This window comes from Zea mays, chromosome 3 (assembly GCF_902167145.1).
Source record: "Zea mays cultivar B73 chromosome 3, Zm-B73-REFERENCE-NAM-5.0, whole genome shotgun sequence".
In the NCBI taxonomy this organism is placed as follows: Eukaryota; Viridiplantae; Streptophyta; class Magnoliopsida; order Poales; family Poaceae; genus Zea; species Zea mays.
In genome coordinates this window covers 191,281,533-191,303,745 of record NC_050098.1, presented here as the reverse complement: position 1 = coordinate 191,303,745, position 22,213 = coordinate 191,281,533, and the positions used below count along the sequence as shown (strand labels likewise).

At 45.2% G+C, this 22,213-nt stretch overlaps 4 protein-coding genes across 8 annotated transcripts; 1 reads left to right on the top strand and 3 right to left on the bottom strand.

Annotated features, from left to right (window-relative positions):
• Positions 1–979: 979 nt before the first annotated feature.
• LOC100278676 (uncharacterized) lies at positions 980–2,171 on the bottom strand. Its single transcript, NM_001151875.2, has 3 exons — positions 1,982–2,171; positions 1,778–1,854; positions 980–1,307 (listed from the first exon to the last, which is right to left on the bottom strand). Exons 1-3 carry the CDS (start codon positions 2,091–2,093, stop codon positions 1,167–1,169), a joined length of 330 nt encoding a protein of 109 aa, NP_001145347.2. The 5' UTR covers positions 2,094–2,171; the 3' UTR covers positions 980–1,166.
• A 1,635-nt stretch (positions 2,172–3,806) lies between these two features.
• Positions 3,807–7,503, top strand: LOC103651081 (zinc finger protein VAR3, chloroplastic). 3 transcript variants are annotated; one of them, XM_008676685.4, is made up of 5 exons: positions 3,807–4,338; positions 4,436–4,557; positions 4,694–4,968; positions 5,228–5,326; positions 5,415–7,503. In XM_008676685.4, the coding sequence occupies exons 2-5, from the start codon at positions 4,474–4,476 to the stop codon at positions 7,225–7,227; spliced, it is 2,271 nt and encodes a 756-aa protein (XP_008674907.1). In that variant the 5' UTR covers positions 3,807–4,338; positions 4,436–4,473; the 3' UTR covers positions 7,228–7,503. The 3 variants fall into 3 exon arrangements, with proteins under 3 accessions (XP_008674907.1, XP_008674908.1, XP_008674906.1); XM_008676686.3 differs by having other exon boundaries at positions 4,436–4,561; positions 5,415–7,497; XM_008676684.4 differs by having other exon boundaries at positions 3,813–4,338; positions 4,436–4,553.
• A 2,401-nt stretch (positions 7,504–9,904) lies between these two features.
• LOC103651080 (pentatricopeptide repeat-containing protein At2g22410, mitochondrial) lies at positions 9,905–16,025 on the bottom strand. Of its 2 annotated transcripts, none has more exons than XM_008676681.4 (4): positions 15,561–16,025; positions 11,226–13,638; positions 10,669–10,797; positions 9,905–10,340 (listed from the first exon to the last, which is right to left on the bottom strand). In XM_008676681.4, the coding sequence occupies exon 2, from the start codon at positions 13,560–13,562 to the stop codon at positions 11,847–11,849; it is 1,716 nt and encodes a 571-aa protein (XP_008674903.1). In that variant the 5' UTR covers positions 13,563–13,638; positions 15,561–16,025; the 3' UTR covers positions 9,905–10,340; positions 10,669–10,797; positions 11,226–11,846. The 2 variants fall into 2 exon arrangements, with proteins under 2 accessions (XP_008674903.1, XP_008674901.1); XM_008676679.4 differs by lacking the exon at positions 15,561–16,025 and adding an exon at positions 13,932–15,387.
• A 405-nt stretch (positions 16,026–16,430) lies between these two features.
• Positions 16,431–18,889, bottom strand: LOC100383937 (NAC protein). 2 transcript variants are annotated; one of them, NM_001321641.1, is made up of 3 exons: positions 18,563–18,889; positions 17,126–17,409; positions 16,431–17,056 (listed from the first exon to the last, which is right to left on the bottom strand). In NM_001321641.1, exons 1-3 carry the CDS (start codon positions 18,762–18,764, stop codon positions 16,595–16,597), a joined length of 948 nt encoding a protein of 315 aa, NP_001308570.1. In that variant the 5' UTR covers positions 18,765–18,889; the 3' UTR covers positions 16,431–16,594. The 2 variants fall into 2 exon arrangements, with proteins under 2 accessions (NP_001308570.1, NP_001170027.1); NM_001176556.1 differs by having other exon boundaries at positions 17,126–17,404.
• Positions 18,890–22,213: the final 3,324 nt, after the last annotated feature.

Here is a 22,213-nt window from a genome sequence, read left to right as displayed (position 1 = left end):
TCCGGTGACATTCAAAAAAAAAAAAAAAACTATCTGCACTGCAACCTGTGCATCTTTTTTTAACACCTGAATAGTATGCAAATGGCAGATTCACAGACGCATAACAATGATACAGACGTTTAGAGCTTCATGTACGTGCTTAACTAATATATTGCAGCATTTGGAAAAGGAAAAGAGTAGGTCAATGTTAGTCCAAAGATACATTAATTTTGAAAAGAAAAAAAACATTACGCGTGTTTTGACCAACAGTTAATCAAGCTATTGGCATATGCTTAGATGTATACAGGAACGATAAAATTTGACTCATAATTGAAAACACCTTACACACTGCATATAGTTTGTGCTTATCGAAAGACGATATATGATCGAATTTGAGAAAAGTAATAGGCCAGTTAGTTGTACTTTACTTCCTCCAGTAATAAGAGCGTGGATGTATTATATGTTTGTTTTAAATGAACAGCGATTCGAGTTCATCCCCCCCCCCCCCCCCCCCCCTCCCCTGTGAATTCACCGTCTCTTTCGCGTTTGCTGATCGCTCGCCTGTCTGTTCGTCCTTCTTTTACTCAACTTTACGAAACGACGTGTTTGCGCCATTCTTCTTCAGTCGTGCGCCCACAGATTGAAACTACAAGTTGGCGACAAGCCAGCCGCCCACCTGCTGGCCCCCTCTGCTGGGCAGTGCAGACAGTGAGATAGCCATCGTCGCATCAGGTTACACCCTTTAACACTTGAGCTTGAGCATCGTATTGGCGCGCGCGAAACCGGCACACACTAGAGGACAGAGGAGGTCTCGGTCGAGTCTTCTGCAGGCGAATGTGACTCAAGTAAATATCTCAAGAGTACTATAGCTGTTGACGATGCTACGTTACTAACTGATGCTTTTGTTCTAGATCAGAGATAGCAAAAGCTAGTAGCTAGCTCAAGCAGATCCGATCCGCCGTTAAGTTGAAGACTCTTAACAAGGAGTACGCAGCAATAATTAACAAGCTAATTAAATACACGATAAGGCTCTCCCTTGACCTCTATAGCTAACAACAAGCAATGTACTCTCCTTCGCTTCGCTACTTATAAAACTCTCAAGACAGCAGCAGCAGCTCCATGCCATGGTCTTCATTCCTGATTCCTGTCTGAGACGTACGCTAGCTTCAAGCCTTCAAACCTCATGGTCATGGCCTCCCAGGGCTTCTCGGTTCATGGCGGTTGTTGGCACCGGACCCAGGGTAGTCGTTGACCTCGATGTCCATCCTCACCGCCACCTCGCCGCCGGGGTCTCGAGCTCCCACCGCACCAGCACCAGCACCCGCACCCTGTATAGTACACAGAGACGACGACGTACACAGACAAATTTAAAGATTAGCTGGGTTCGTTATTGGTAGTAGTGCGTGCGTGTGCGTCAGATATTTACAAAAAGACTTGATGATGACATCGACGAGCAGTCAACTGACGGACAGCTAGCGTGCAAGTAGTAAAGTTGACACGATTGTGTTGTTGCACGCACAAACCTTTATTTTTGCCTTTGTGGCGGGAAAGGTGTCGTGAGTGGGGTGGGGCACGCGAATTGCAAGTTTGCAACTGTGTGTGCGAGTGGCCATGCATGTGACCTGCACTATGGCCGGCCTGCAGCCCTGCATGCCCAGCTAACAGTGCATGTGAGTGGAGTGCCCCTGCCCCCAAGCACAAGCTTTTTGTGCGCAGTTGTTGTGGTGTGGATACGCGACGAAATCTACCAAGCCGCAGGACGAGAAAGAGATCGAGCGAGCGAGCGAGCGCGACCGACCTGCTGGGCGGGAGCGGGAACCTCCGGAGCAGGGTCATCCGCGGGCTGCAGGCGGTTCCTCGTCAGCGACAGGCTTCCTGCGAAACACAACAGGACAGCAGGTAGCTAGTGAGAGAAAGCATGGTATAGATAGACAGACAGATACATAGGCTAGCCAACGAAGAAGAAGAACGCAAGGACGACGGATGACTGGTGTGTGCTTACTGGACAGAGGCGCAGCAGAGGAAGACCGGGGAAGAAGAAGAAGGAGGAGGAGGCAGGAGAGCTTGAGGCAGAGGAGGGCAAGCGAAGCCGTCTTTTTAGATGTGAACTCCATCACCGCGCGCCGCAGCTGCGGCCACCGCAGACCACAGGACAGAGGAAAGACACAAGGCAGAGAAACCGCTCTATTCGTTGAGCGGCGCTCTCGATCTTTCACACACACAAAAAAAAAAGGTTGAGTAGGTCCCTCCCAGTCCTCGGCTACCACACAAATGAAATGGGGGAACTGTGGGCTGTGGCTGGTGCCTCTCGCGCCAGGCATGCAGATGAAGTGGGGGGGATTTTATACACAGCTCAAGACAGCTCCCTCTCTGTCACACACACACACACTCTCTCTCTCCGCCGCTTGGTTGTGAGTGTGGGTGCAGCGCAGGCCTGAAAGTCAACTCGCACAGCTTGGTTCGCTTTATCCATTTCAGAGCGAGGGGGAGGAGGACCGAGACCGACCGATGGTGGAGGATGTGTCGTTTCCGGGACATGTGTCTTTTGGAGCTCTTGATTTCCCTCTGACCGCTCGATGCTGCTTTTGGAGTGCTGGCCCGTGCCCCGTGGTGGTGAGGGGCGACGGCCGACGGCCGAAGCGTTGTCGCCTGCGTTGGCCTGGTGCCGTGCGTGGTGGGCGCAGCGCAGCTGGCATGTGTCCACGGGTCCGTGTGAAGTGCGAACCCCACCTACCATCCGCACGCACCCGCCCGGCCGGATCTCTCTGGTCAAAGACGCAGTCGGGGTGTCCTCCAAGAGCTTAGTAATTTACTGATTTTGTACGTATCTCGTAGTACGTGCATGGGGCAACTCTGAGCTGTCGGATGTACGTAGGGACGGCGTGCGGTGACTGTTGTGCGTTGCGAACCAACTGTGACGCAGCAAGTTGTCTCAGTTAGGTATTTGGGTGCATGCTGATCAACGAAGTCCCAGTTTGCATCGCAAGTACGAGCACAAAACGGCAGGATTCCTCCCACCCAATCCTCTGTGGCGCGCGGACGGCGAAATGAAAAAAAAAAGGTGATCGTATCGTGCATGAGTACACTACGGGAGATGGTGTGTAATCCACTGCGGTGCGGGATCCCACGTTCCCACGGCGCAGTGCATATACCTAACCTAACCTAGCTAGCTAGCTAGCTGGCTCGATCGACATCTTGGTCGGGAAGGCTTAATTAGGAATAGCATGTTTTTTTCGCGCTGCAAGGCATGCTGCTTAGTGGTCATCAACATTAAATAGCCGTGATAGCTGACACGTTCGGGCCATTCTACCATCCTGACTGGGACGACCTCGCCGGCTTGAAACCGTGACATACAGCTGACATGACATCGTGCCGTTGGATGGGGCGTACGGTACGGGCAGCACGGCGTTAACCATTGTACCACGAGCTTATCCATGTGTTAACCATTGTACCACGAGCTTATCTACAGGTCGTTTTTTATTTTATTTTATCCTTTTTTTGATAATACCTTTTCTATAGTAATTATTTGCGTTAGCAGTTTACTTTTGAGTGGCTAGGCCCTGCGTGCATTCACAGTGCTAATGGAGCAGCTAGCAAACTCAAAATAAACAGGCGACCTGGCTACCCTGCTTCAACATGAGCCAGCCCACTGAGCTAGATGGGCCGGCATCATATAAAACAGTAATCTGGGCATTTGAACTGCACCCAATGGGCCCACAGACCCATAGGAACAGCCCGAACCGCCCCCTTACCCAATAGGCCCACAGAACACTGGACCGTCCGGTCACAACGAGATATTTATCTCTCCATGCTCCGTCCGCCGCACCGTGCCGTTTCGGCTGCGCGCCTGCGCCACCCCATCCCGAGGCGGGGAGAAATTTGTGATTTTGGGAGGCCGGGAGAGCGGAAGCGCAAAACCCTCTTTCAGTCTTTCTGCTGCTCCGGCACCATGGGCGGCACGTCCAAGCTGCTCTCCTCCCTCCTCCTCACTTCCTCCCCGCTACGCCTCCGACCCACTACTGCCGCCGCCGCTGCGCTCTTCCTCACCCCGCCCGCGGCGGCCTCGCGCCGCCTGCTCCTGCTCTCCTCGCCTTCCCCGCCCCGCACCCTCTCCACCTCGTCCTCTTCCCTTCCGCACGGCTCCAGCCAGGCCTCCCCGGCGCCATCGCCCCGAGCTCCATTCCCCGAGTGGTCCCGCCTCGTCGACCGGCTTGCCGCCGCCGGATACGGCTCCGGCGCTCCCTTTGCCGCTGACGATCTCGCGATCGCCCTTGCCTCCGGATGCGGCCTGTCGGACGGGGCGCTGGCCGCTGTTTCCACCTGCCTCGCATTCGCGCGGGACCGGCCTGACCTCCTCAGGTGAAGAGAATCGCTCGGCTGGGTACCTGACTGAGCTTTGGCTGGGGTCGAAGTCTCTTAGTTTCTGTCTTGCTCACTAATTCGGGCGTGTGTCCAGTTCTCTTCCAAGGAAGGATGTGAAGATCCTGGTGGCCAATGCGGCGCCGTCCCTGTTCAAAGACGGGGAGGCATCAGCGCTGCGGCTTCGGCGCTACCTTGCTGGGGAAGAAACCGATGTATGTATGTATGTCATCAGGCTTCCGCTAATTGGTCACATTTCGTTGCTGCTAGTTTGGGCTAGTAACTGTTAGTTCAGTTATCTGCTGGATATGACCTTGTTCAGCCCAACACACTAAACATGTGAAAATTTTGCCAGGTCATTGTTTCGGACAGAGCTGAAACTGTCGATATTGTTCGATATCTGCTAAGTTACACATACGGTTCTTCTGTCAGCGACTCAGAACACAAGAAACTTATTGATTCTGCCGTGAGAAATATCATGGCTGAGTTAGTGAGTTTTAGTGGTCTTTCCCAATCGTCCACTTTTGAGGAATCAACTCCCAACCAAATTTGCTCGAGTCAGCTTGAACGATTTTCCAGGCCTCCAGGGCAAAATATCGAAATGAAGCGAGGTGACTGGATTTGCACAAGGTATGCCACTTCTAACATTCTTCTTCTTTTGTTTAACATTTGTGCTCCGCTCAATGCCTTGTATTGAAGTATGAACCTACCCTATTATTCATTTTGCTACTAGATATGGTGTATCTAAAATGCGTACCCAATTTTTCCAACCTGATACTATGGTCACATTAACCTGTAACTTTCTACTTGCTTTTTCTATAATATACTCCGTATGTTCTTTCATCTGCTACTCATTTTTTTTGTATGAAAATTGCTTTGCAACTTGCAGATGTAGCTTCATGAACTTTGCAAGAAATGTTAGGTGTCTTGAGTGCAATGAGCAGCGGCCAAAGAAGATGCTGACTGGTGGAGAGTGGGAATGCCCTCAGTAAGATCTGACATGCTAATTGCTAAAATATTTGTATTAAGCTTATATATCTTTGAAATAGCTGACTGTGTTTTGTTCTTTTGCTAAGGTGTGATTTCTATAATTATGGGAGGAATATGTCATGTTTAAAATGTGATTGCAAGAGGCCAGCAACAATCCCATCGATTCCTGCATCTGTTGGTTCTGGTTTAGGTGGTGTGGCACAGCTTCTTAGTGTAACGAGTGCTGGTAAATCTGAAATTGAGAGAAAACTTGCTGAAAGTGATAAAAAAGCAGAAAGATGGTTGAGCAAAGTATCTCAACTTCAAGATTCAGCTGACTTAAGTAGTCTAGCAGAAGATGAGGACTTTCCTGAGATTATGCCTATGCGCAAGGGGGTGAATAAGTTTGTGGTGAGCATGCACAAAACACCACTGGAAAGAAGGCTTACAAATGCACAGTACAGAAGTAACAATAGCCCCCCAGCATCCGACCCAAAGATAAGTCAAACTTTGGACAGGATACTTGGGCGTTCAACTCCTACTACAGCCCCAAACAATCAATCTGTTACTAGTGATGCACCTACTGAAGCTCTGAAGAAATCAACAGACCACCTCGGTGGCATTGATCCTGTTCCGTTTGTGCCCCTGTCTGCAGATCTCTTTGCAAAACCACAGACTAATAATGGACAGAGCAATCAGAATGGAAAAATCAATGCAGAAGATGACAGTTCCATGGTAAATAATGCAGTCCCTTTACCTGAGAGGCAAAGCACAGGATCATTAGATACCGCTGAGATATGGTCTGAGAAAGTAGCAGAACCTGACAATGCAAAGGATTCCCCAAGTGCAGTTTCTGATGAAAATTTTCCTGAGATTATGCCAATAAGGAAAGGTGAAAACCGATTTGTTGTTAGTAAGAAAAAAGATCGCTCATTGACATCACAACAGTACAAAAGGCGCAGTATTCTTGAGCAGGCAGACAGTTCTGATTTTGTCCCATTTGTTCCATTTCCTCCTGGCTACTTTGCCAAGAAAGATACACCAATAGAGAGTACTACAGACACAGGAATCGTGCCCGAAGGCAGTCAACCAAAAGGTAACCTGAATAATGGGAACTGGAACATAAATTACAATAAGCATCAATCACAATCTCATGGGGCACAATGTAGGCCTAGTGGTGCTGCATATACTGGCACTCGGATCATGGGCAACTCCCAGGGGAACTACAATGGGAGCAATGGTGAATCTACTTACCATGGAGCTAACTTTGAACAGGAACCTTATAACAAAGGTTATAGGAACAACAACTATTGGAGCAGTGATAACAATAACAGCAACAATGCCTGGAGTAACAACAGCAATTTTAACAACAATAATGACTGGAGTGGTAACAATTCCTATAACAGCAGTACTGAGAACGGTAATAGCAGCTACAACAGTAGTCATGGTTATAACTACAATGGTACATGGAGCGACAGCAACCACAGTGCATGGAGCAGTAGCAGCAGCAACAATAACCAGAGTGGTTCATTTGTTGATAATAACAGTGTCACTAGCAGCCGCAGTTCCATGAATGATGCAAATCACGTGAGTCACAGCTCAGGTTATGGAGGAAGCTCAAACAGAGGTTATACTGGAAAGAGCTTGGAAGGATCTGCTGTAAAGGATCCTGATCCACTAGACATGTCCGAGGAAGCTAAGGCTGAGAGATGGTTTAGGAGGGCAGCTCAGATAAAGGACATCTCTGAGCTAGCGAACATTCCGGACGAGGACTTCCCTGAGATAATGCCGATGAGGAAGGGGGTAAACAGATTCGTTGTGAGCAAGAGGAAGACACCATTGGAGAGGAGATTAACTTCCCCACAGTACAGAAGGAACCTGCCAATTGTCAGATCTGAAACGGACGAGGATGCTAGCTGAAAACAGAGGTATGATTGCCTGCATACCAGTACGGCAGTATACCACCACAGCCTTAACTGTGATGCGATTGCGATGTACCATTTTTATTTGTGACGATAAGCGAGCGATCGGAAACAGAAATCATGGAAAACAATACCCCAAGATAGTTTTCTGTATAGTAAAATTTTGTTCGCAAGCCTGAGGTTTGCGGGATTGTCTTTGCTACTTCTAAACTATACAGATTTGCGTTGTACTAAAACCCTTTTTAACATTCAACCTCCGTTTTTTTTATTCCAACCATTTTAAAGCTATCTGTAAAAATAACATCATAAAAAAGTTACAAAAACTACATCAAAAAAGAATTACCAAAGCTGATCTGTTTGGCCGCCACAAACTTCGGACATGTTTTGTTGACTGTCTAACTTGGTTTGTCTTTTTTTGATTTAAGATTAGTTTTTTCAATTTGACTGATTAAGGTTCTGTTTATTTCAGATTATAATCTGCTCAGATTATATAATCCAGCGGATAAACAAACATCCAGATTATAGATTCAGATTATATAATCTGAAGTACAGATTATAATAATTTCATAATCTCCTAAAAATAACTTATTTTAAATTATTTTTAGCAAAAGTCCACCCACTACCTATGGTTATGTTATGTACATAAAAATTACAAAATCTGCCATGTCCTTTCTATTCTATCAGCCGCCCATTTCTCCATCCCAGCACATCTCACCTCCACCCCACCGCCGCCTGCGCACACGCCAATCCCGCTCCCGCCCCCCTGTGCATCACCTACATCACGCGGCGTCGTCCTTGCTGTGAGACGCGGAGGAGGACGTGACGTCGGCATCTCCACCTTCGGTACCGGGCACGGTTTGGTTTCCCTAGAGTTGGCGCGGCCTAGGCTTCCCCGGAGCAGAGAACGTGCAAAACATGGGTGGAGCCACCTCTGCGCGTGGTCTGGTGATTGGCAGCGAGCGCAGGCCGCGTAGGATAGCCCGCGACCAAGCGATGCTTTGGGGGCAACCGGCAACCACAACTCCGGCGACTTACATCATTACATGTCCGCGAACTAACGAAGCTCCATTGATGTCCCAACATGGACAGTTTGTTGTAGGAAGTAACTCCATCGATGTTACAACAGATACATGTGTGCTCCACATGTTCGATGAAATGCTCACAAGCCTTTGTCTCAAGAGAACAATAATCTGTATTTATATAATTTATTATATAATTTAGACTACCAAACATTTACATAGATTATAATCTAGATTAGATTATATAATCTATAAGCTGAAACAAATAGACCTTAAACTTAGGTCTCGTTCGAAATCTTTAAAACTAATAGTTAGTTGGTTTCAAACATTTAAAGCTAATATCCTAGTTAATTATTAGCTAACTCATAACTAACAGTTAGTTTATTAGCTAGTTCAACCTAACAGATAATTTGTTAGCTGACTAACTATTAGATTTAGAGGTTTGAAACCTTGCCTTACGCAAGTTGTGAGCGGTTAGGCAAGAAATAAACAAACCCTTCGTACAGTGGCCAAAATATGCTAGCGTGCCACGTGCATCAGTGCCACCACTCCGCTGTAGCGTGCCACGCGATAAGGTGCAACATTAGAAGAAAAACTATTTAGGTGTTCGGTACATGATATATCTTATAGGTACATTTTATTTAAATATGATAGTTGTTTAAAAAAAGATGTATATTGTGTTGGCCGGTGGATTTGAATGCCTGTTTGAAGTCAATAACCATGGGTTGAAACTCCACCAGTGTATAATTTTAGTTTTTTATTATTTAAATTTCTTGTGGAGGAGCATGAAAGGGATGACGCATGACGCACGCAGCGAACTTAGGTAGTGTTTGGTTGAAGAGCCAAATAGAACGGAGTCGTTCTGTCCCAGTTTTGTTGTTGTTTGGTTACAAAGTAACTAGAACGGAATGACTACAGTTGGGGAATATTCTCCTCAGATTCGGAACCATCCCGCTCCAAAAAATCAACCGGACGGAGCCGCTCCGTTCTCAGCCCGCTCGCACAGCCACGCTCCGTTCGCTCTCCAACCAAACAAAAAACAGAGCCGCTCTGTTCCAGATTACCAAACACAGAACAGAGCGACTCCGTTCTAGAATCAGAGATGGAACGGCTCCGTTCTACTTAGCTCCTTAACCAAACACTACCTTAGAATAAAATAGGAGTGTGGATACACCTATAAGGGTGAACATAAATGTTAAGCGATGATATCTAAGTTAGACTGAGTAGAAGACTTTATGATAGAAATCTAAACTCTACTGTTTGCAAGTTATAATAGAGAAATGAGTGAAGACATGCGATGATATCTAAGTTAGACTGAGCAGAAGACTTTATGATAGAAATCTAAACTCTACTGTTTGCAAGTTACAATAGAGAAATGAGTGAAGACATGTTTGCAAGTTACAATAGAGAAATGAGTGAAGACATGCTTTGTCCACGCACGACGACGGTGCAAACTAGTGCTCTATAAGAGTAGAGTAGGGGTTATATCTTTTTACGATCTTGGATGTATTATAAAAATTATAGCATTTAATAAGATCTATAACTTTGTAATTTATATTTTTTAAGTTTTTCCATTTAAGATCGTTAAGATGGTAAAAAAATCTATAGTTTCTATATATTTTTTAAGTTTTTTCATTTGAGATCGTCAAGATGGTCTAAAAATCAAATCAAGTTTTATTAATATATTATTCACGTACAAGCGTTTGCCATCTTAGAAAAAAAATATCATACCTTTCTTGTATGTTATCAAATGAAGTTACTTTTTATAAAAAAAAACTACAATTCCTCGTGGCCCATACATTACATGACTCGCACCAGTTACAACAACGAGCATTCCTGAAGGATCTCCATCAGTAATTTCTTTCATTATTGTCTCGGACATGGTATAATCATCGACTACTCTTGCCTGTGCTGATAAATATGAGCTTGGGCCAAAAGGGGAACCACAAGTTGATGAAATTTTGTCTATCAATGATCGGCCTGAGATGGATGTAAAGCCAGAAATGAAGCCTGAGCCAGCTGGAGGAGCATAAAGCTTTCTTTGAGCTTTTGAAAGGCTTCTAATTCCTTCTGTTTGCACAGTTCTTACCACCTAGTCAAGAAAAAGTCTTGGATAATATTCACACAGTAATGTAGGGTAAGCTAAGCTTACATAGTACATTTACATATCAAATATGCATCATATCAGAGATTTACTAGGGAAGGGTTGAAAAGGAGTGTGACAGAGGTGCTTAACCTGGAAAAGATATTATACGTGGTACAAGAAAAAACTTTCTTGTTTGAATAATGCAAATCAATTTTAAATTACAATTCTAGAATGTTACGATCCCACAATTCAGAAGTATAAATAAACAAGATTACTCGTGACTCCAATATGCCTGAATCACATACAGTTATCGTGAGAATCAATTAATAATTACCTCAAGTGGAGTCCCACATGCAACAAGCTTTATTCCATTATCACGACAGTAATTCAAAAGTGGTTCATACTCCTGCCATCGCTCTGGTGCCCAGTGAGATGTATAAAGCCTCAAAGTATGCCATCGATTCTGCATAATACAAAGAATGGTTACAAGTTCATCCACATGAAGTGTTGGTAGGCTTTCTCCACTAGAAGATAGAACAAATATAGGCAAAAGGTAAACCAACACTATAGTACTTTAATTGAGCTTAACCTGCGTGGAACCTATATGGTTGAAATAGTAGTAGTCCAGTAGATACAGATAGTTATAGCAAACCCTCAAGGATGGAATTTAAGAGTAGCAGTTTATTGGGGCAGGGTCAAACTACCAGCTAGACATTTTTAGTTATCCTGGCAGGGCCACGGTTCAGGCTCTTGCCACAAGCCATTTCCTTACTTCTCTACCTATGAAAAGTAATTCATATTGTATGTAATGTTGTTCAGCTATACTTGTAACAAGTAGCAAATGGTAAGATTCGTTGTGTTAATTAAGCCAAATAAGGTAACTGCAACAACCTGCCATCCATGAACCGATTGAGCTGCTCCTGGATGTCGCAGGGAAAGGCCTCGAGCGCGAGGGAGATGCTCCTCCCGGCCTTGGCGCAGCTGGTCGTGAGCTTCCTGACGATCCCGAGCTCGAGCACACTGTCATCGCGGTCAGGCACGAGCTCGGACTCACCTACCTAAACAGAAGCTATGCGCCGACGAACAAACATAAACTCGAGAGAATTAACACTCGCACCAGGCCTTATCCATAGTAGACGATGAACTCTATCAAAGTGGCCTTGCTGCGCCTCTCTTTAAGTGCATCAGCAGCAAGGCGAAGAACGACTTCGCAAAATACATGTCAGCGTCTGAGAAAATACACTCTCGGATGCTGATAAAGATTTCTTCAACATTCCATCAGTAGAAGACAGGCCTGCATTAGACCTAGCTGGGAGTCAGGCTGGTATTTCCGGGGCCCTTTGTTCTGTCAATTCCAAGGCCCTGAAAGGGTCGACACATCTTAAGACACCACTGGGGCGTCACGGCTCCGGCGCCATGTATTCCCCTGACCAAATTGAGACGAGGTTACTACCATAATAGACAGTGCTGTTGACAAAATTAGACCTGACAACGAAGGCAATTCGGTGGGTCCTAACTATTCGTCGAGCTAGCTGAATCAACAACACTACAAGCGGGCGACTTCCTCACTGCATTATCAGCCGTCCATCGCCTGACGTTCATGGCGTCGCTCCATCGATCAGCACTTGCATAAATATTGCTCAGCAACATGGAGTCCGCACTGTTACCGGGGTCTAGTTCACTGAGCTTCTTGGTGGCCATCTCGGCAACAGCCACGTTACCATGTGTCCTGCACGCCCCTAACAGTATCCTCCAAACCACAGGGTCAGGAGCCAGGGGCATCTCACTGATAAAACTAACCGCCTTCTCCAGCTGACCAGCACGGCTGAGAATATCAACAACGCATCCGTAATGCTTCATCTGTGGTTCCAAGTTGTGAACTGATTTCATCCTTTCAAAGTGGTCAAGCCCTTCCTCAACTAGTTGCCTGTTGGCACAAGCGATCAGCACACCAAGGAAAGTAACCTCATTGGGTCTGGGACCTTCAGTAAGCATACTGTGAAAAATGTCCAGCGCCTCATCCTCAAACCCATTGTTTGCTAGTCCTAGTATGATTGAGTTCCACGACAAGGTGTCCTTCTCCTCCATATCCGTGAACACTTGTAGTGCCTCCTGCACGCACCCGCACTTTGCAAACATGTCAATCAGAGAGTTTTCCATAATGGTATCAGCTTTGATATTGTTTCTCCTCACATAGTCATGAATCCACTTACCAAGATCAAGTGCACCCAAGTGTGCGCAAGCAGAAAGTACACTGGCAATCACGACAGCATCTGGTTTTACCTTGGCTCTCTGCATCTGCCTGAAGAGCTCCAGAGAATCAGAGAAGTGACTAGCTTGCGAGTATGCACATATCATAGAACTCCAGGAAATCAAATCTTTGTTAGGAATTTGATCGAATATTTTCTTCGCTGAGACCAAATTCCCACCCTTTGCATATGCAGTGATCATTGCATTCAGTGTCACAGTGTTCTTATCCTTCATCTGAGAAAACACCTTTTCAGCTGATTGCAGCTGCCCAATTCTACAGTAATAGTCAATCAAAGTATTCCCCAAGTACACATCCACTTCAATATGATTATGCTCGATGTACCTAACCATACAATCTGCCATGCTCCAGTCTCCTAGATGAGTGCAAGCTGAAATCACCTTGACCATTGTAACCTTATCAGCTTGCACTTCTTCAGCCTGCATTAGCTTGAATAATGTCAATACCTCTTTAAGTCTATTGTGCTGGCTGTATCCACCAATCAAGGAATTCCAGGACACAACATCCTTAACTAGCATCTCATTAAAGACGGATCTTGCACAGGCCAGAGCACCACAAGCAGCATATAGATAAATCAGAGAATTGGAAACAAAGATGTCCAGAAGAAATCCAAGTTTTATAACATGGTTGTGCATCTGTTCACCTTCCTTTGGAGCACAAGTTTTTGCACAAGCCTTCAACACAAAAGGAAATGTCAGGTTGTCTGGCTTCATACCCTTTTCCTGAGCTTTCTTGTAAAAAACAATTGCATCTTTTGGTGCATCACTCTGAGCAAGACCCCTTAGAAGAGTATTCCAAAGAAAAGTTGTTGGTGACTCAATCTGCTTAAATACTTTATGAGCAGAAACCAAATCTGATTGATGAAGAGCATACAATCTGATAACCTTGGACATTGCATATTGACAGTTGTGCAGGCCAGAAACAACGAGATGAGCATGGAGCTTCTTTACAGCTTCCATCACTACAAATGATCTAGTTACTAGTTAAAGAGGAGCAAGAACTGGACATGAGGTTCACTTCACCTGCTTCCTGCAACTGCAAAGAATCATAAGATATGTAAAAGGTCTAACAAACAGTTGTACTGGGCGAAACTGTCATTTTGAAGCTAGAAAGTAGAAACCAGTGAAGAAATACAGCATGCCTTCGAGGCTTATTATCAGGACATAAAAAGAAAACAAACTGACATGGCACAATGGTAGCATTGAGTAACAAATATGGAACTGCAGGCATATGATTTATGACAATCTATTTAGCAGCCAAGAAACAATAAATTTAAATTTTCTCTCTTTACATGGAAGATAAAAAGGTAAAAGAGTGCAATAACCCACCATTTGGCTGGGAGATTTAATGAAGTTGGTATGCTACTGGAAGATAATTAACATGGTAAGGTTGCAAAGAAATTTTAGAGCTTCCCCCATCAGACTGAACAATTTTGAGACTACTGAATCTCGCCAACCAAAGCAAGCCCAGGAACCTTAACAATTTTCCTCTGATCCAGTAACTTCCGTGCTTGTTCAGCATCACTGAACCTACCAAGCTCAGTAAGTACATTGGACAATACTGCAAAATCACCTCCAGATTCTCTTTCTAAGTCTGATATCATCTTTATTGCCCTCTCCCCCATCGCAACTTCTCCATACTTACTGCAACAACCCAACAGTATCCTCCATACAGTTACATTAACCTCCATAGGCAACCCTTCTATTATTTGCTCAGCCTCACACAAACGTCCAGCCCTACCTAGCATGTCTATGATGCACCCAAAATGCTTGATCTCTGGATCTATATTGTACTCATAAACCATGCTTTTGAAAAACGCTAACCCTTGCTCTACCAGACCCCCATGACTGCAGGCATTGATGACACTCAAGAAGGTGATTCTGTTGGGCTTAATCCCTGCTCTTCTCATCTCTGCAAACAGCTCAAGTGCCTCAACTGACAGCCCATGCATTGCAAAACCAGAAATTATTGATGTCCATGACACCAAATTTCTTCTATCCAGCATTTCATCAAACACCTTTAGCGAGTTTTGCACAGAGCCAATCTTAGCATACAAGTCTATGAGTGAATTCCCAACCCGGGCATCTGACATGATACCCTTCTTCTCACAATAGCCATTCAGCATCTCACCCATAAGGATCCCTCCAAGATTAGATATCGCAGGAATAACTGCTAAAACAGTTATCTCACTCGGGCTAATGCCTCCTGCCATCATGTGGCGGAGAAGAGTAAGAGCCTCTGCATAAAGACAAGCACGTGTATATCCATCAATCAGCCCAGTCCATGAGACAACATTCCTGCAGGGCATCTGATCAAACAGAAGCCTCGCATACTCAACCTCACCCCATCCAGCAAAGCCAGTGATCATCACATTCCACGAAACTACATTCTTCACTGGCATTTCATCGAACACCTTGCGTGCTTCCACCAAGCACCTGGACATGACATACACATTGATAAGGGCGGTGTGCACATAGGCATGGAACTCGAACCCCTTCTGGACAACGAGCGCATGGAGCTGTGCACCAGCTCGATGCCACCCCAGACCCGCACAAGCCTTGAGCACGAACGTGAAGACAAATGTGTCATCAGCCAGGTGCTGGCGCGCGTGCTTGAAGAGGTGCAGAGCTTCCAGGGGGAAAGGACCGTGGGAGTAGGCCTTGAGGAAGGCGCGCCACGGCGCGGGACTTTGGTCGAACACCTGGTGGGCAATAAATTGGGTGTGGATTTGGAGGAGATGGCTCCTCCTGTCTTGGTGTCTCAGAAGGAGAGCAATTAGGTCGCGGAGGCGAGGGTTACTGACGGGACGGAATGGTGGGCTTCGTTGCCGCAAGAGGTGGAAGGGATGGAGCCATGTCATGGAGGTAGTGGTCCACAAAATTCCTCTAAGCAAGCATCAAATGCTAGAAATCAGTAAAGCACGGTGAATTTGGCGACGCAGAAAAGGGCGCGCACACCTTAAGAGCCGTCCTAGATGGCGGCGTCGATGACCTCGCTGTTGCGGGAACTGGTGCTGTACTGCTGTAGCTGAGGGCCTGGTGTCGGAGACCGGACGATGAACGCCGGGGGCAGAGACGGGAGACCGGTGCCCAGAGGCCGGATGCGGAGGTAGCAGACGCCGGTGGCGGGCAAGCGGTCGGGCAGAGGCTGGAGCCCTGCTGCTGCCGGACTACGGTCCACGGACCATGGCAGAGGACGGCAGCCGGAGACGGAGGTCGCAGGTCACCACTCGCCAGGCGAAGGACGGCAGTCTGTGTCACACGGGAGACCTCGTCACGTAGCGGCGGCTGGTGGGTGACGGAGTGAGGGGCTGAGGGCTCGTGGCTACCTAGGTTCAAGCCGTGTAGAATTGGGCCGCATTGGCCAGCAGCGCGGACGTGGGCGTCTCCGGTAGTCCGGTGTGGGCAAAAGGGGTGGAGTTTTAAGAAGAAAGATTGGAACGTAACTGTTGAATGGTTCGTCTCGATTTGAGAAATATATTTGGTTGGTGCAATAGACTCAGATACCATTAGAATCATTTAATGGCACACGATTCATTAGTTGTCCATAGGTTAATATTAACCGTACTTCAATCGTACAAGTGGGCCATACGCGAAGCACTTCTGTCGGTGCAATATCACTTCATCCACTGTAGAATCACATGGTTTTATTTATATCCGTCCACTGAATGTTACCCCTACCATTTCATCATCTTTAAATAAATGTGCGAACATATAATATATATCACATCACATGAAGATCAGAATCGATTTAGACCGACCATATGAGATACGAGAACTACAACTTTGTGCTTTCTTCAAGTAGTGCAAAGGGAGATGCATTTTTTTGGTATTACCAACCACATACGTATTATCTAACGAATGAATAAACGTTACAAGCCTATAGATACAGAATCATACCCTGTTGTTTCTATTCCAGTCTAGTCACTCCTATGTCCCCTTATGTACAAGAGCATCTCTTCATCGTGGACACTCATCTTCATCGTGGACACTCAGAACGGAGGCAAGATTGTCTGCCACATCTTCATCGACGGTGAGTTCATGTACTGCAAGTAGCCATAGCCTTGCAAGTAGCCATGGCCTTGCCCTGCCACCAGGTTCGCGGTTTGGGCCGGGTTCGGATTCACCGTATGGGCCATGTTGTAGGATGCCTGCAAATCATCCAGATTCATGTCGGTGAACCAGTCGTTGTCCTCCTTCACCGTCACGACGCCAATGTCGTTCCTGGGGGTCATGGCCTGCCCTTGCACCATGTTGTTACCGTAGCAATTTTGTAGCTCGAAGACGTTGTCGATGTCCGAGTCGTGCGTCTGGAAACTGTTAGACATGGAATCCTCCGCGCTCTGCAAGTGATGCTGTCGGCGCGGCGCCGCCTCCAACTCCTGCTCCTCGACCTTCACCTTGTCCCAATTGTTTCTCTTGTTATACAGCCGGCACAACACCCACTCGTCCAGCTGCAAGAACAACAGAAGACATTAGCACTGAACACGGCAGCACCATGCCACAAAATACAACTGGAGCACCTTCTGTGAGCCCTTCTTCCCCAGGGTGTGGTCCGCTTGAGCGACGCGGTACTCATGCATAATCCAGTCCGTCTTGACGCCCCTGGGCGCCTTGCCAGAGTAGAACACCAGCGCCTTCTTGATCCCCGCCGCCCTGGTGCTGCCCATGGGCACGATCGACTTGTCGGCCCCAGTCGCCTTCCAGTACCCCTTTCCGGCAGTGCGGTTGGGGCGCGAGCCGTTTGGGTACTTGCGGTCCCGCGGCGTAAAGAAGTACCACTCCTTGCGACCAAACAACGCCTTCTCTAAAGGGAACATAGCAACACAGAACCAGGTAAAAAATGTCATCCAGGATTCAGAGGAATGACTACACGAGAGAATTATTATGGTGTGTTTGTTTGTTTGGAGTAATTTGCTATTATAGTACTCGTTTGGAATAGCTTCTTGACAATAGTATTAACATATTAGACTTCTCTATAATAGGACTAACAAGTGAGAAACTTACCTAAAACAGTATTCGACCTTATTTTGTGACTATGAAATCATTTTTGTGTTCATTTGCTAACCATAAAACCTTACTAATTATAAACTATTAAATGTAAATAACCTGAAATGTTTCAGCTCAAACTTTGATGCTAACACGGAAGTGTTTGACATGGAGAAAAACACACTGCTTAATCTGCAATTTCATTTGACCTGGTTTCTGTTGGGAAACAATGAGTCATATGATCCTTGGTGTACTCGTCGAAGGAAATATGCACATGTAACACATGGTCTCTCATGCCACTTTATATTTTTCAAAACCTATTCAAATTTATTACACGGGATGTACCTAACGGATGGAAAATTTCAAGGTCCGTATGCTAGTTTGATCTGTTGGCATTTATGATTCATATCTTTGTCTTTTTATATGTTTGTCTCTTCCGGTCATGTTTTTTAATTTATTTTATTTTTTGTTCTAGTATGAGCAGTAAGGTTAAAAATATTTTGTACCTGGTAGAAAATAAGAAAAGAAAATATAAATGTGTGTAATAGGGGTAAAATACTGTTTTTTACTGTCGACGGAGGTGGAGAACCCCCACCTGATATATTGCATCCAGAGGCTGAGCGGCTCTCGGAGGGGAATCAGTTTTTACAAGCACGAGATGGCAAAGGTGAGGATATTACACCAAGTCTGAGCTAGATCCTGTTTACAAGGTTTGAGCCGGTAAGCCTAAAGGCGTGCGTCCGCCAAGCAGGCGTGAAGAATGGCACCTAAAATACTATTTTAGAAAGGTTCGTGCTAATATAGAGAAGTATAGTATGTTAATACTATTATGAAAAATCCACTCCAAACTAATACTATAATAGCAAATTACTCGTTTGTTTGAGACGATGGTGAACCAGAAAGACGAAAAAAAAGAAAACAGGGGAAAGCAGAACAATAAGACGCCAGAACAGAGTAAGAAGGCGACGCACCGGGCAGATCCCACGGATCGAACTTGTAAAGATCCACTTCCGCGATGATGGGCACGGGCACCTGCTGCCGCGCTACCTTCCTGCAGAGATAGTACACCACGAGCTCCTCATCCGTTGGGTGGAACCGGAACCCTGGCGGCAGGTTGAGCTCCGCCTCGGCGTCCCTGCGCCCGCTCCCCTCCGCCGCCGCCACCATTGCCATCCGCCTCCTCCGCACAGAATTCTCAGCGCCTGGTTAGATGGTTTGCTCGCTGGAACCTGGGTTCCAGAGACCGCGTCTGCTCCCTGGTGCTCGGTTTCGAAAGGCGGCTGGCTGGCAGGCCTGTTTCCTTGGCCATCAAGGCAGTTGGGACTTGGGGGTCTCGTTTATACGGGCTGTGCGCAGCCGCAGCCCAGCTTCGTGGGCCCAGCGTGTCCCTGCCCCACCTCGTGCCTTCGTGGGCTGCGGATGAGGATGGGCGACGCTGCCGCGAAGGTTCCCGCGTGGAAAAGGCTCTGACCCTGTTCACCGTTGGTGGCCCAACTCCAACCCCGCGCCCGCAAGGGTCAAAAAGATTAGCGAGGGATCTCCGCCAGTTTCGACCCGGAAAAATATATATACAAAAATCCGAGCGATCTCAACGAATGGGACGCCCCGGTCGACGTGAAGATTGAAAGCTCCGTGGTTCAGGTTCAGGGCAGGCGTTCACGAAGGCCATGCGACGACCTGTTTTCTTTTTTCCAAGGATTGTTTTCGATCTGCAGATTTGGCGCTCGACATTTCTGCGTCTGGTCTATGGAAGACATATAAGGGGAAACGGTGTCTTGATTTGAATTGACAATTCGTGTCACGCTCGAGGGCACGCAGAGGTGCGGTGACCCGAATTCGTCTGGAATTCTCAGTAGGAACTACGCACAAGTTTCCAGTCCGAAAACATGCTGATGTGAGCGATGTAACTATAAGCCGCGTGTTTCATCCATCACGGTTGATGCTACTCTTTCTCGTCTATCAGCTGTTGATTTCCACGCACACACATATCTAAGGCGCAGGTTCCTCTGCCTGTCGACAACAAAGGATATGCTTGGAATATTCAAATCGCACCAATGCATCAAATCGGTTGAATGTCATTAGAATTTATATTATCTTCTGATATGCCATTAGAAATTGAGACCTTCCTTCATTCCCATTAAATTAAGTCACCAATGCATCAAATCAGTTGAATGGATGTTAGAGGATGAAGGAAATAATAACAATATAGTACTCTTGTCATCGGTAGATGCATAACCTAGAAAATATAGATATTCCTTCCGTAACAGTAACAGCTATATAGTACCGCTACATGTTTATGGGCACCGGATAAATCAGATAATATTTGACTTATCACGCTAAAATAACTTAAATATGCATAAGAAATATGATAGCATCGTACTTTCATTAAAATATACACAGTATAATTTAAATATTTATATTTTAAATTTAAATATATGGCTACATGTACATCACATGTATTTTAAATTTATATATACTGCTACATGCACTTTTTAATTTAAATATGTATAGCCCGGTATAGTTTAGCACACACTCTCGTATGTTTGATTAAAAATGTGATACTATCACATTACTTATATATATTTAAATTATATATATATATATATATATATATATATATATATATATATATATATATATATATATATATATATATATATATATATATATATATATATATATATATATATATATTAAGTGTCATTTTTTTCAGTGTTCAAAATACATGTAGTGGCATCATATAAATAGTGCTGGCTTAGAAGAAATATCTTTATATTTTCTAGGTTATGCCTCTACTTATATAATTATAAGAGTATAATTATCATTTTTTTTCATTCTCTAGCACTTATCTAACAGATATTTATACGTTAATGGCCTATAAAAATAAAAATACATTTCAACAGTAACGAATGGAAAGTTTTTATTTCTATTGCCATATAAAAACGTATTCAACGAATTTTCTCACGATCTATAGCTTGGAACGTTCGTTCGGTAGTAAACAGCTTCCAGAGTTCCAGACAACCAATAGACAGTACAACTGTATTAGGTTCATCTCTTCTTTCCTGTAGAAGATAAAAGAAGTTGGCATTCAGCACGTGCCCGATGAATCAGCTTGCTGCTTGCCTGCCGGCTGCCGCCGAGCGCCGATGCCAGCCCTGGTCCTGGATGCATGTTCATCTGTTCCTATCCAGATGCGTTGAACCGTGCAACGGCGGCGACCAAAGCCTGCGGGGGGGCTTGGTAGGCCCGCTCTGTTGTCGTCGACATCCGATGCGTTTTCCTTTTCATTCTTCCTGCGATGGACTATATATGCTTATAATAAATGTAGGTGAAAAAGACGTGTTGCTCGGTAGGAAAGACGGGGTCAGAAAGCGATTTTCCCACCCACTATGTTTGTCTGTTCCCCTTTTAAGAAAAAAGCAAGGACATTGTGTTTGGCTGTAGTTTTACATAACTAAACTAAGGGGGTGTTTGTTTGAGATTATAATCTATCCAAATTATATAATCTAACAACTTTTGAATTAAGAGTTAGTTCAAAAATTGTTGGATTATATAATCTAGGTAGATTATAATCCCAAACAAACACCCTCTAAATAGAGTTGGATGTTCGCTGAGCTTTTCCTGGTCAGCGTGTGTGCGGTCTGAAGAAATTGACGAGCTTTGTGAGCCGTGATGCCATGACTACTGAGTTTATTAGAGTTGCCACCATTCCATCCATAATTTGTAGTGTACTTTAGTTTTATCTCAAATCAAATTTAATTATAAAAAAATAATTAACCACTCAAACAAGCAGATAACTAGAACTACCACAAAGAAATTAATAAGCTACTAAAAGAAGCAACAACTACAATACTTACTAGAGATGGCCGAGCTACAAACGCAAGATATAAATTGTAAATGCAAGTGTTGAGAAAACGAACCAGAGGACAACTGACACGAAGTATTTCTCCTAATCTTCGATTGATTGTTGGAAACCTATGTTCCTGTTCACATGGATCCAAAGATCACCACTTCACATAGAAGATGGTAGATTATTATAAATCTCTCGTAACCTCGATCAATTTTATTGTAATTACTCTTTATGAATCTCCCATTGGGACGAGCACAAAAATCCTCATAATAGGTGGCAACAATTAGCAAGATTCCCTACCAAGATCCTCCACCAGCATCAAACTATTGATGACAATCATCAAGAGTGACAAGAAATTGTGAGTAACAAAGACCACCTAGTGCTACCAAATGCAACCACTAAGATGTAATGCACTAGGATCAATTCTAATCCTCTCACAAAGATGAACACCAAGTCAATGAGGAGTTGGAAGAGTATTTCTCAGATATAGAGGATGTGCAAAAGTGTTTGGAGGTTCCAAGAGGATGGCCAATGCCGACCACCCGTACCTACACACGGTTGCAGGTCCATCATATAACCAACAATGACATCGCACAATCTCATGGGACAGTCCTAATGGTGGAATTCCCAAGGGTTGGAAGCCTAGCTATTGTAGATGCATGTTCGATGCCGTGGTCCGATGCACATCGAACGCATCCGGTGGGTATAATGCTTGAGTGATCAAGTTTACAACCTCTCTGGTTGAATGGGACGGTGCCCTGGTCCGGTGCCG